The 13,657-nt window shown below is 44.3% G+C and overlaps 1 protein-coding gene across 3 annotated transcripts in view; it reads right to left on the reverse strand.

Annotated features, from left to right (window-relative positions):
* Window positions 1–718: 718 nt before the first annotated feature.
* CDC45 (cell division cycle 45) overlaps window positions 719–13,657 on the reverse strand; it is a 31,605-nt gene continuing 18,666 nt past the window's right edge. Inside the window, exons 10-19 of one of the 3 annotated variants that reach the window (XM_081287831.1) lie at window positions 12,632–12,751; window positions 11,559–11,690; window positions 11,183–11,281; window positions 9,624–9,785; window positions 6,300–6,438; window positions 6,136–6,219; window positions 4,002–4,120; window positions 3,757–3,833; window positions 2,394–2,459; window positions 719–850 (exon numbers count right to left, since the gene is read on the reverse strand). In XM_081287831.1, the coding sequence (XP_081143957.1) occupies window positions 2,395–2,459; window positions 3,757–3,833; window positions 4,002–4,120; window positions 6,136–6,219; window positions 6,300–6,438; window positions 9,624–9,785; window positions 11,183–11,281; window positions 11,559–11,690; window positions 12,632–12,751 (997 nt within the window). In that variant the 3' untranslated portion in view covers window positions 719–850; window position 2,394. Of the gene's footprint in view, window positions 851–2,393; window positions 2,460–3,756; window positions 3,834–4,001; window positions 4,121–5,241; window positions 5,292–6,135; window positions 6,220–6,299; window positions 6,439–9,623; window positions 9,786–11,182; window positions 11,282–11,558; window positions 11,691–12,631; window positions 12,752–13,657 lie in introns of those variants that run through there. The other 2 variants (XM_081287832.1, XR_014021237.1) reach the window with 2 other exon arrangements.

The following is a 13,657-nucleotide window of genomic DNA, read 5'->3' on the forward strand; positions in this document are numbered from 1 at the left end:
CCTAGAGTCAGATGCTTCAGGGCATGAAACCCCTGACTCATAATGGCCCCTCCCCTAGGGACAAAGATCCTTCCAGACTGCTTTCCATCACATAGCAATATTTAGAGCTTCATCATAGTGCAGTTACATTAGACATAAGATGATTGGTTTCTAGATGTTGTATAACCTGCTTGCTTATGTATGATTGGAAGATGCATTCTATATCAATTGTAATCACTTCCACATTAAGTGAGCTGCTGGACATCAGCTGAGGTTGCCACCTGCCTGCTCTCTCACCAGCTTACCAGCTCCTGGTATCTGTGTATTGACTCCATGTCTCTACCTGCCCGCGACTGAGGTAGCTGAGTGACCAACTCAACCACACCAGTGGACTGACAAAACCCACACAGACTTACAATGTTGACAAGGCCAGCCAGACAGAAGGAAGTGGTAGACAGGTAGAACCAGGTCCCATTTGATCTTGCTGGACAGTGGTTGGTACAGGTATCATGAGGAGATCCAAGACTCTGGTGCTGTAGGGCCCAGCTTCCTACTACCATTGAGAGGTCTAGAGGATAGGGTCCTTAGGGTGTGGAGGAGCAGGAGGCACATCTCTGTGCTTCCTGGCATGGAGGATGCTGGGGACAAAGGACCAAGCCTCCCATGGACCCAAGGAAGGAAGGTTCAGGGCACACCCAAGTGCTGGCCCCAAGAACAGAGCATTAATGGGGAACAGAACTTAAAATAAGTATTTTATTCCATTAAAAGCCACTATCCCTGCATCTCAAACTATACCCATAACTTAAAATCTAAATAAAAGCCAATTAAATATAAATAAGGAGAAGGAGGTCATTTCTGAAGAAATCAAATTCTGGAAAAGAAAAGGAAAAAAAGGTTTCAAACAAGTCTGATGTATCAAATGTAACAAACCTCCCAGGCCTTCCCTCTGGCTTGCTGGGCTGCTGCTTTTGAGCAGCCTCAACCCCCAGGGGTGAGGGGCAGGTATCCCCAGGATAGAAGGCCACCCCAGATCCACCAAGGTACCATCATTCTCTGCTGGGATTTGAGCTGTCCACATGAGAGCCCCTAATGCCCTCGGGGGCCCCCAGTACTTTCTTTCTTGGAAGACCCCACTTAGCTGTTTATCTTTCTAGGGTGGCCCCATGGCACCTTACTGAGGCTTCTCTCCTTACTTTGCCTGGCCAGTTCCCCATCCCTTGCCCCCTTTATCCCTCAGCATGCTGCATTTTCCCACCTCCCATTAGGCACCTTACCCCTGCCTGGCCAGCAGGATGCACACAGCAGGATTGATATCAGATTGCAAGGAAGAGGTCTGCCTCCAATGCAGGTCCACTGCCTGAGAGCTCCCACATGTAACCTTACACCTCTGCTCCCAACTAAAGAGCCGGGTACTCATGCTCCCAACTCACTGTCTAAGAAGCCAAATACACTCAGGCTCAAGGTCACTGCTGATAGATAACACAGACCTCACTGAGAACCCAGAACCTTTCCCCCAATATGGTCCTGTACATTTAAGCCCCTCGGAGTGATGGACTAGAGGGTCCCTGAGACCCCCTATACTATTCTGGTCTCTGTCCCCTGTGTTTTTCAGCTCACCATGGATAGGGGGAGCAGAGAGGACTACTTGTCTCAGGAGACCCTCTACATCAGAGCCTTGGCAGGGTCATCTGCCACAGCAATAGACTCCAGCCTAGGGCTAGCAAGAGTATTCACTGTAGAAGCTCTGGGATGACAAATGGTCACACAGAAAAGGTTGCCTATCCCCACTTCCCAAAAGGCCCTTCAAGAAAGAGGTGGTATGTGGGACAGTAGGGAGAACCTGGCTGGGGAGGTATCTTGGGTCACAGTGGCTTGTTGGTAGCTCACAATGAGCCTCTTAGGACAGCCATTCATTGGTGAAGGCTCGTGACATTTTGTAATTTGCAGCTGAGCAGCTGCCAACAACTTTGCTTTTTCAAACATCGAGTACACCAAAGCCCAGATAGTTGGCTTTTTAGACTCCAGCCCAGAGCCTGACATGAAGGCTGTGGGAGCAGGAGGCTCTAGGTGGCCTCTGAGGGCAGAGCCAGAGAGTTTGTGTGTCCCAAGTGTCCCACATGCAATGCCCAATCCTATGGTGTGGTCAGCAGAGGGTGAATGCCAGGTCTTTCTGAAGAGATTAACAGGATTTAATGAAATTAGGTTCCTAAAAAATGCCCCATTGTGGCCCTGCTGGCGGCCTAAGGACAGGCATTCTTGGGAAAAATATATTGGTCCCAAATCTTCTCAAAAACCCATCTGAAACCCAAGTAAAAGACTCCATTGAGGAAGGACAAAGCTGGGACTCAGGACAGGGCTGTGATAAGGCAGGAAGCCAGGTCATCCTGAGGACCCCAATCTTCCCCCCAGCTCACCTCAGGACAGCAGGGAGACAAGGGCATCCAGGAACTTGCTCCGATCCTCAGCCTTCAGCTCAATTACTAAGTAATGAAAGAAAAACATCTTGTGAGAAGGGAGGAGTGAGAAAAACAAGGCAAGAAACGTGAACTCCCTCTTCCTGACACTCTTAGACCTAAGCAGCCTTCTACTACATTCCAAACTGTATAGGCTCTTCCATGGCCTGTAATATTCTAGACTATTTGATTCCATTTCTCCATCTCACTATATTTGATCCTTAGACCTGCTGGCTGCACTAGGGAAAGGCCAGAGCCATGGCCCGTGGGGAAGAGCCTCTGGGCAGCTAGGTATCAGCAATGACAGGCTATAGAGGAGACATAGGAGATGTATCAACTCAGAGTAATACAGACCTGAAAAGGGACGGGCCTTTCCACCCCATCCAGCACAGGTGCCTTCCCCCAGAGTGGGTTGTGGGAGACCTAAGCCTCCTGCTCTACTCTGCCTATGCCTCAGATTTAGTGTCCTCTTCTGTAAGAAGGGGATACAATACAAACTGCCTGAATCTTGAAGGTCCATCAGATTCAGCTAAACACATGGATCCTGATCAAAGAGCAACACTGAGCTCTGGAACAGGGCTGGTCTGGTTTTAGGAGCAGTTCATGCTGTAGGCCACTACCCCAGGAGTCCCATGCCCAGCCCACGAAAGCAGGTACTAGCTACACTTCATTCCCCATACCCCTCTCCAGCTGTCCAAACCTCAGGGGAAACCAGGCAGCTTTCAATCCCAAATCTTCCCTATAAAAAGGAGGTAGGATATTTTGCAAGCCATCTGGAGACAACCTTTCCCACAACACATGCTACATAGAATAGACTGAAACTACACAGCACCACAGCCATGACGGCTATGGCATAAGGAAGCAGGTTCTGAGGCTGTTCAGGGAATTTGAATACAGACTGGGTCTCCTGGGACAGTGACTTGTAAGGACACGGGGTGATGGTATAAGAAAAAGGACTTTTCTAGGATATAAAGAAGTACTAAGGAGTATTTTGGGCTCCTCCAAACTCCTATGGTGAAATCTAAAACCCAGCATATCTCAGAATATCACTAGATTTGAAGACAGGGCATTCAAAGAGGTAACAGACCCTGCTGTTTCTTGCCCACACTGTGGAAGATGATCCTGATTTGGTGGGAAAATGATCTTCAGGGCAGGAATGTAAGTCTAAAGCTGGGCTCCCAACTCCCTAGAGCAACTGGGAGCTGCTTTGCCTGGGGCTAGTTTCAAGAGGAGAGGAAGGCTGTTGGCCAGGCACCTTTGGCAATGTCAATGTGCCTCTTTCCAGAGACAGATGGAAGTGTGGCCAAAAGGCAGAGACACTCACCTGAGAGGTCAAAATGGTTGTGCAGTGTCCGGGAGCTGGTGCTTTCTGCTGCTTTCTCAAAGGCCCGTCCAAAAAAGCTGTGGGGAAAAAAAGGCCTCTTGCAATGGGACCCTTTCCATCTATGCCCACTGTGACCGATGTAGGAAGATAAATGTCACTTGATTCAGTGAGGCTGATGGGCCAACATGACAAGACCTCCAAGGCTCCCCAACTCTACCAACCCAAGACAAGAGGAAGCCACTCACTTTTTTCGGTCAGAACCGTCGGTCTCTGGGGGGATGCCTACTACCGTCACTGTGCCCTGCTCTGTGCTCAGAGGGGCAGCCATCACCAGGGGCAAAAGCTTGCAGCGTCGATTCTTTGTCTGTAGAGACAAGGACATCCTCAGTCAAGTTTTGTCTCTAATTCATCTTTTGACATAGTCATTCCATTCAGAGGTTTGGTTTCAGAGCCAGCTCCAGCCTTATAGTTCTGCCCTGAAGATTACTTTCCCACCAAGATAGGGTCATCCTCACAGTGTGGGCAAGGCATAGTGGGCCCAAGGGTGCCACTGATACCACAGAGCAGAGTATATCATTCAGGGTTTAGGAGTACCAACAGTGTCAGACTACTCCTCAGAAACTATAGGGACTCTCCTGTCACCAGAGGACATGCCAGAGTCCCCACCTGATGTTTTGGCTCCAGCCTCCTGTTATCCACCATCCCAATCCCACGTGCCCTGCTTGTTCCTTACAGGGGCTTTGCCCTTGCTATATGCCCCATCACTTCCTTCAGGTCCTGCTGCACCTGTTGCCTTCTCTAGGAATGTCCCTTTGTCCAACAGTCCCACTTCATCCTGCTCCTTCCTCTCTGTAGCATGTGCCTCTACCTGAAACTGCTCAGAGGGGCAGCCATCACCAGGGGCAAAAACATCCTCACTCCTCTTGTGTCCCCTTGCTACACTAGCATTCCCCCAGAACAGAGACTCTGAGTGTCATCTCAGTGCCATTTCCACACTAACCCTATCTTTCAACCAAGGTAACCGACTGCCCTGGTTTGTGCAGGATCAAGGGGAGTCTCAGGATGTGAATGGGGACAGTTGGCCACTCTATGAAAATAGGGCCTAATGGTTATTCAATCAATGGCTGATAACTGAATGAATCCTGTAAAGTACATATTTGTTCACTGTTTTACAGATGAGGAAACAGAGGCTCAGAGATCCGATAATTCATTTCACATCACACAACTGACAAATGAAGGAGACTGAGATCTGAATCAAGCCTAGAGGATTTCAAAGCTCATTTTTTACTTCTAGTTCACCTTTTGACATATAGTCATTTCAGTCAGGGGATTGGTTTCAGAGCCCTCCATGGATACCAAAACCCAAGGATCTCAAGTCCCTTATATAAAATGGTTCAGTATTTGCTTAGAATCTATGCATGTCTTCTTATGTATTTAAATATCTCTACAGACTGCTTATAAAACAATGCATATCACTTCACTTACATGGATCCAGCATAGTACTCAGTGAAGAATGAATTTTGATCTTTGAAATTCTAAAATTTTTTTCCAAACAATAACAAAAAATTATACATACATACATTGCACATTCTGTTTGTTTTTCTGTAGTGGTAGGGGTCAAATCCAGGGCCTCATCCATGGCCTCAAATCATGGCCTCATCCATGGTTAGGCAAGTGCTCTACCACTGAACTACACCCCTTTCAAAATATTTTTGATCTAAGGTTGGTTGAATCCAAGGAGGCAGAACCCATCGATACTGAAGGCTAGCCAACATTCATATAATTATTCTGTAGATTATTTTAGTGGCATGAGCGAATTTTAACTTCCTATTACACATTTTGTTTAGAATATCTCCCAGAGTAAACCCTCATCCTGAAGCAGAGTAAGACTTTGATTACTGAAATGTGTTGGGACCATCCTTTTTACAATTATGCCTGGGAAGAGCCTGATAGCCTGATGTTAGCTGTTTAAGGATCTCTGCCTAAATATCACCCAAGTTAGGCATGTGTTCCAAATCAAAGCAAAGTTAGGCCAAAAGAAGACAAATTCACATGCAGAAAGTTAGCCTAGAAGACAAACTTTCAATGGAAAGCAAATCCGTGTTACAACCAATTCCATGATTTTCTGACCTGCCCCACTGCTCTGTGTGGGCTCCTCTACTCATCCACATGAACAATGAGTGATGAAATTAGAGCTTGTGGAAACTGGAAGGTTTTTAGAGGTCAGCTGAAAAAAATATAGCTCAGAAAAAGGGACAAGTCCAGCTCCCACAGCTGCTGAACAGCCACAGGTAACCTTAGCCACCATCTAACACCTAGTCCAGAGTGCTTAACAAGCTGCATGCCTGCACCCATGGCCCCATGTGCCTAGATTCTTACCGAACACACAAAGGACTTGAGCAGGTGTTTGCTGAGCAGGCTCAGAGATGCTGGCTTGGAGAATAACATGACATCTGGAGTGCCCTGGGAGGGAGAGAGAGAGATAGTCATTGGAGGCCATCAGTAGGCATGGCCCAGTACCTATGCATTGAGGAAAGACTAACCTCCATAAGGGAGCAGTAGAGGAAAGGCCCCTGAGAGATGACAAGATTGGTGCAGAGACAGCTGGCGATGGTCTGCTGGGTGGCTCTTAGCTGCTTCTTGGCGAGTTCCAAGCCAAGATACAATTTGTCCAGGTTACTCCTGAAATAGGGCAAACACTGCTTTGGGTATTGCCTATTGGTAAAATATCAAGTCACAAATAGACTGCTTGGATTCCTGGCTCAAGAAGGGCTTTATGGATAAAAGTTTGCCTTTTTTGCCTGCTGAGTTCCCCTTCACATAAAAGGAAGGAAAAAATGAATAAACTACTGTAATGGAAGTGAGAAAGGGTGATGCCATCAGAAGTTAGGAGACTGAAGATCATACAAAAGGTGGTCTGAGGAAGGTACCTGGAAGGCTTTGACAGAGGGGAGGCTTGGGCAAGGGCTAGAGGGGAAGACAGGAGACCCTTCTGCCCAATAGATGGATTTTTACTCTTCTTCCCAAAAAGGGAGAGTTTCCTTCTGAACAAGAAATGAACCCTCTGTTTAGGGCCCTCAAGCAAAGCTGTGCCTGACAGAAGTCCCAAAGTGTGATACTTCCAATCCACCAAGATAAAGTGATGCCTTCTGGCCAGAAAGCTGGAGGCCAGGTACTCAGAGGTCAGCCAAGATTCCACAATACCCTTCCTGAATATAAAGTACATCAAACCACTTGAGAATCTAAGTCTGGCACATGAAAGAAAGACAATGTCCAATGCCCTATCTAAGAATTCTATACCAACTACCCTCATGAACCGTCTTACCATATGCATTTCATAACTGCTCTTAACAGCTTTTTAAAATAGGTACATATTCAGCTATTCTGAGCACTGGCCCCAGAGGGCTAAAATGAAAAATCTGAGCCTGGTGCTTGAAAGAACGACAATTTTCAATGTCATTCTCAATGTGGAATATTCCAGGCCACCTTAGGAAGACCCTGTCTCAAAATGAAAACTTAAAAATGTACAAAAATAAGTTGTATGTCTACATAATAACAATAAGTAAACTAAAAATGAAGAAAAAGAAGTCCAAATATTTAGGAATAAGTTTAATTTTAAACATATAAAGTTCATACTCTGCTATCATGGCAATAATCACAAAATTGATCTACAGATTAAATATTCTTTCCAAGAATTGGCAAGGTTGTCCAAATATTTATATGGAAATTCAAGTTACCAATCTAGTCAACACAATCTCAAAAAAGGGAAAATTGGTACATACACTTTCATTTTCCAGTTTCAAACTCTGCCACAAAGCTACAGTAATCAAATCAAAATGTGATACTTTTTAGGATAGACATGGATGTTGGAAGCAAACTGAGAATCTAGAAATAAATCCTCACATTTATGGCGAACTAGTTGATTTTCCACACAGATGTTAAAATAATTCAAAGGGAGAACAAATCATTTTTTCAACAAACAGTGCTGGGACAAGAGGATGCCCATATGCAAAGGAATTAAGTTAGATCTCTTCATTACACCAAACACAAAACATAACCTCAAATAAATCAGACATCTAATATAAGAGCTAAAACCACAAAATTTTTAAAACAGTGTGAAATCTTTGTATTCTTCTATTAGGCAATAGTTTCTTAGTTATGCCACCAAAAGCATAAGAAACAAAGGGAAAAAAACAAATAATCTAGACATCATCAAAATTTAAAACCTGTGATTCAAAGGACACTATTAAAGTGAAAAGTTAACCCACAGGATAAGAAAAATATTTGCAAATTATATACCTGCTAAAGGACTTGTATTTAGTACAGGTAAAATAACTTTCATAATTCAATAATAAAAAGACAAATATATAATTTAAAAATAGGTAAAGTACTCTAACAAACAAATCTCCAAACATGATAGACCAACATGAAAAGATGTTCAACATTATTAGCGATAAAGGAAATGCAAATAAAAATCAAGTAAGATACTTCTTCATGCTCACTAGGATGGCTATAATCCAAACCACAGACAATAACAAGTTGGGGAACATATGGAGAAATCAGAACCCTCATATACTGCTGCTGGGAATGTAAAAGGGTAGAGAGAGCCACTGTGGAAATTTCTCAAGAGGTTAAACCTAGAATAACCATGTAATTTAGCAATTCCATCCTTAGACATGTAACTAAGAGAAATGAAAACATGACTACACAAAAACTGGTGGAAACAAACCATATGTCTATCAACTAATGAACTGGTAAACGATATCCATTCATTGAAATATTATCTACAATTAAAGGCATGAATTACCAATATAAGCTATACCATGGATGAACCCTGAAAGAAGTCAGAGACAAAGGACTATGCATTGTATAATTCCATTTATACAAAATGACCAGAATAACAAATCTATGAAAGTGATTGCTTATGCCTGGGAGGGATGGGAGATTTGGGAGGTGAGAGCTAAGTGCTGTGACATTTCTTTTGGGGACAATGAAAATAGTCTAACATTAGACAGTGGTTATGGATGTACTTTATACTAAAAGTCGTCACATCATACACTTTATTATTATTATTATTTTTAGATACATCATATACTTTAAATGGGTGAATTGTTTGGTACATGAATTATATCTCAATAATACTATGTTTAAAAAAAGTATGTTAGTGAGAAGACCCAGGAAATCCCAGAAAGCAGGACCCCCTATTTTTTACCATTGCACAAAATCAGCTCTCTGAAGTTAGAAAAGCTATCTGAATCATGCCTCTTCCTAAAAAGTTAGGGGAATGAAATTTGCAAATAGAGATCAAAACCCTCAAAGTCAATACAAGAGAAAATAAATAAATAAATAAATAAAAGAATAAGAGGCAGAATAACATCCCTCTGGACAGTGAAAGTATACTAGAAAGACATGCCTTAAAAACAGATCAAAACTGGTATGTTCTGTTTCATAGGATGCTAGAAGACATGGAAAACTAATAGAGGTCATCTCAGAAGTGAGGATTAGAAATAAAATAATAACAAATGATAAATGAAGACTTATTCAAGAAGAAACACAAAGCGAATAAATACAGCAATGTCTTAATAGATAAAGAAGATGAAAAAAGTTAAATTCAAAAAAAAAAAAAAAAAAAAAAAAGAAAAGGATTTATAAAGTGACAAAAAACTGTGTAGGCAGCATGATTGTGGCACCCCACTCCATTGATTGTGATTCCAACTCACACTTGAAGTTTCTGCAGGACAAAGTCTCTCTTTTGCCTGTGGGATCCCTTGTAGGGGGACCTTATAGGCATCCCTGTACAGTTGGAACTTGAGGACTAACTGGAGACATCCCACAAGGCAACAGGAGCCTCTGGTCACATCTACTACCTGGAGAGACTGTCCAGAGCCTGGATGAAGTGGTCCGTCCCTGAGCTGTCCTTTTCAGGGCTCTCCATCAGAGACATGGTGGCAAAGACCACATCACTGGCAAGGAACTTATGCTTGAACCCAAAATGGATGCTGAAAGTCTGCACACGCATGTCCTTCATCCTGTCAAGGGAGGAAGCAATGTGGCTGTCACCCACAAGTGGTAGCCAAGCTCTCACAGCCAGACTAGCAGAAGACCTGATATCTCTCAAAAGTCCTTATTATTGTTCTTATCATGACCACTCTGCTCAGAGGATGAGGTGGGTCAGAATATCCACACATGCCAGCCTTGCAGCACAGAGCAGGTGAGTACCTCATCCACAGCTGTTTGGCTACCTAGGGCAAAGCAATAAGTAGCTGTTGGGCCAATGGTACAGACAGGGTCATTTCTAATGCCCTAGCATATGTGCTGGGAGCTGGCTGGGGCTCGAGGACTCAGACACAAAGGTTTCAATGGTACTCAGGACCTGGTTTGGCAAAAAAAGCTCACCTGGACATGGCTCTAGTGGCCTGTTTCCTATTTCTAGTGAAGAGGGATCTGGTTAATCTCACAGATCTGTACCACAGCCTCAGAATTTAAGGCTCCTAAACGTCATGGGCACTTTAAGAAGAGATATATATATTTAATATTTATTTTTTAGTTTTCGGTGAACACAACATCTTTGTTTGTATGTCGTGCTGAGGATTGAACCCGGGCCGCACGCATGCCAGGTGAGCGCCCTACCGCTTGAGCCACATCCCCAGCCCCAGAAGATATATTTTTAACCCAAAGAGAATTGAACACTTCAGGAATGGCCAGATTCAGATCATACTCATTTGTACATTCTTAGGGTTATTTTTGCATTATTTCAGAAGTATGGCTAAAGCAAAAGCCCTAGCTTTATTTTTGGTAGTAAAAAATTCTGTTGCTGGGTGCAGTGGTGTACACTTGTAATCCCAGCAACTCGGGAGGCTAGAAGATGGCAAGTTCAAACCCAGCCTTAGCAACTTAGCAATGCCCCTGAGCAACTCAGCAAGACCCTGTCTCTAATGAAATATAAAAAAGGGCTGGGGATGTGGCTCAGTGGTTAAGAGTCTCAGGGTTCAATCCCTGGTACCAAAAAAAAAAACAAAAAACAAAAAACAAAACAACAACAACAAAAAAACCCAAACAATAAGAATAGCAACAACAAAAAGAATTCTGTTTTGTTTATCATAGGAAATATTTTCATGGAGTTAGACAGAACTCAGCAGTATTTATTTGAAATTAGTTCAAATCTGTGAAATTAAATCAGTCAGAGTGAAGTCTTTATTATTAAAAAAATAAATAAAGAAAAAGAAATCAAACCACCAAAAGATGCATTTCGTATAACAAAATATATAAAAAATGGGAACCAAGTGACAGAATGAAGAAGATAACTAAATATGAGATTTAAGAAATGCTGATTCTATCTATCTTACTTGTTACAAACGGTCCTCTCTGTTTTTCCACAGAAGCCATAACTTTAAACAAGCTTAATCAAGGAAAAAAAAATGTTTACCCAAATTTATTTGCAGACTCTTCAATCATTTCCCGCAAATTTTCCTTCAAGGAGATGTCCATGGACTGAAACTTCTGCTTCACCTGTTTTAGAGGAAGCCTGGAATGAACAAGCCCAAGGCATATGAATGAGACTGTTAACACCCCAACAGTATGGAAAGAAGACTGTAATGGGGTCATCATACAAGTCATTGAGGGATGTCCTAGAACATGCTGAACATTCTGGGATCTAGAGGGGAAGAACTAATGGTGGAACATGCAACAGCTTCATTTTACAACATTTTCATGTTACATTTTGTGAGTAACAACAAAGCTGAGGGCTTTTTCCACGGGGAAGTAGGCAAGGTGGAGGGCAGCAGACCAAAGCAGTCACTTACCCCATGTCTGCAAGGAACTCCTGGAGTCGTTTTTGCCCGTGCACAGACCACAGCTTGAACCTGGCTGCAGTGTAGCTGGTGTTGCACAGGCTGTCGTGGAGAGACCAGTGCTGGTAAAGCACCAGGCGGAGGCTGAGTCCGAAGTCAAGGAATATAGGTGGTTACCCACTGCCTGCTACCCACCTGAAGATGCACAATGACTCACAACCTTGTCAGTGTATGGTCCTTCTCACAATTCTCAGCAGAGGCCTGCTCTGCTCATGGGGCCCTCCCTTGATAAGCTTGCATTCATAACCAGGTATGGGGCTGCCTGGATAAAGGTAACCTGGAGCTCTTTGACCTGTACAAGGACTATGTGAGGCACACTATTATCCTACTTTGATAGATGGAGAAACTGAGGTGCAGGGATTCTGAATGCCCTATATTGTGGTCATGAAGAACAGTGTTGGCAACATAGGACATGGAAGAATGCCTGCCATCCTGTTCTGTTCTGCCCTTGCCTGCTCCACCTAGCTCAGCCTACCCACCATCTATCCTTTCTAAGAGCACTCCATCAGGACACCAACCAAGAAGCCTCCACCCTCAACCCTCTTTTTGAATTCACCCTTTACCATTTATGGTCCCCTAAGCATGGTTGTGACTGTGGATGGTCCTCATCACAGGCTTCTCCTCCCCAGGACTCATGATGGCACTGCCTGCTTTCCATGGTCATGCTGGCACCCTGCCACCACTTCTCTGGATTCTTGGAGTATCCTGTCTTCACTGCCATTCCCTTCCTCCCAACTCTGGGATCCCAAGAGTTGCTGTCCTCTACCTCAACTCTTCGTGGCTTCCCCCACAACCCACACAGTTCTGTGGCTACCAAATATGCCATAAGGGAAGTAGGATCTGGGATCTAGAGGGGAAGAACTAATGGTGGAACATGCAACAGTTTCATTTTACAACCAAGTGAGTAATAACAAAGGGAAGTAGGCAGGGGCCCCACCCAGTGACTAAGCAAACAACACCTGCTGAGCAAAACACTGGAGATAGTGATGCTACCTGAAGCCTGAAGGCCTGGGCTACAAGGATACTCATATTCAAAGGAGATCCGTGTACAGTCCACAGAGAGGGTGTTCTCCTCATCTTCATTTCGGTGATTGTGCCGGGATACATGGCGCTGCAGGATGCCAACATCTGTCACGTACTTCATTCTGTAAAGACAGCATCACAGGCTGGACCATCTTCTTATTGCCCACCATGCAGGCCATCCCTATATAACGACTGAGGAAGTATGGCCACCTACTACATAGATACCAAGTTGCCAGGGTAGAGCAGAATGGGCTGGGCAGGGTGGAGTAGCTGGGTGGTATGTGACATGACTTGGGGGTGGGTACTGCAGAGACCTGGCCAGGCTGCTAGCCCACATAATTAAGTAGACAGATTCCATAAGTGACAGCAAATACAGACCAACACAGGAAGTGCTACCAAGTGCACCAGGGTGGGCAGCTCCCATTCCAGGTCCCAGAAGGCCACCAAACAGGATGGTGACAGCAGGCCTCACCTCAGGTGAGGACAGGAACCTGCCACTGCCTGAGCCACTGTTTCTAGAGCCTACCTTATACATGTACATACCCTATACTACTCTTCATAGAAGGGGGACTGTGGCGCAGAGAGGTGGTAGGTTGTGGTAATGCAGCAGTCCAAGCAGTGGCTCCAGGTCTGAGGCTTGGGGCTCTCAAGCTCCTGGTTTAACCAGCAGGATTGAATTGGGTGGGGCAGGGGAAGAAGGACATAGCATGCATAGGGCCTCTTCAAACTATAAGTGGAATCTAATGATCAAGCAGTGACTATGCCAGATCGCTCAGGAACATTTGTGTGTGTCTCCTGGAAGAGGATCAGCACCTCAGGGTTGAGGTCCCTGTCAATTCTCTTAAGATGTCCCACATGATGGCCAGAAGAGGCTAAGCTATCCCATGAAAAAGAGGGGATTGGAAATGATACATGGTACTGTTCAAGGCTCCACCCCTGCCCCAGTGTCCATGTCCTGGGACAGTCTTTCAGCTGTGAGTCTAACGAATGGAGAATCTTCCACATCCATCAAGGGGCAAAAAGAGACT

This window comes from Spermophilus citellus, assembly GCF_964194105.1.
Source record: "Spermophilus citellus genome assembly, chromosome: 3".
Lineage (NCBI taxonomy): Eukaryota > Metazoa > Chordata > Mammalia > Rodentia > Sciuridae > Spermophilus > Spermophilus citellus.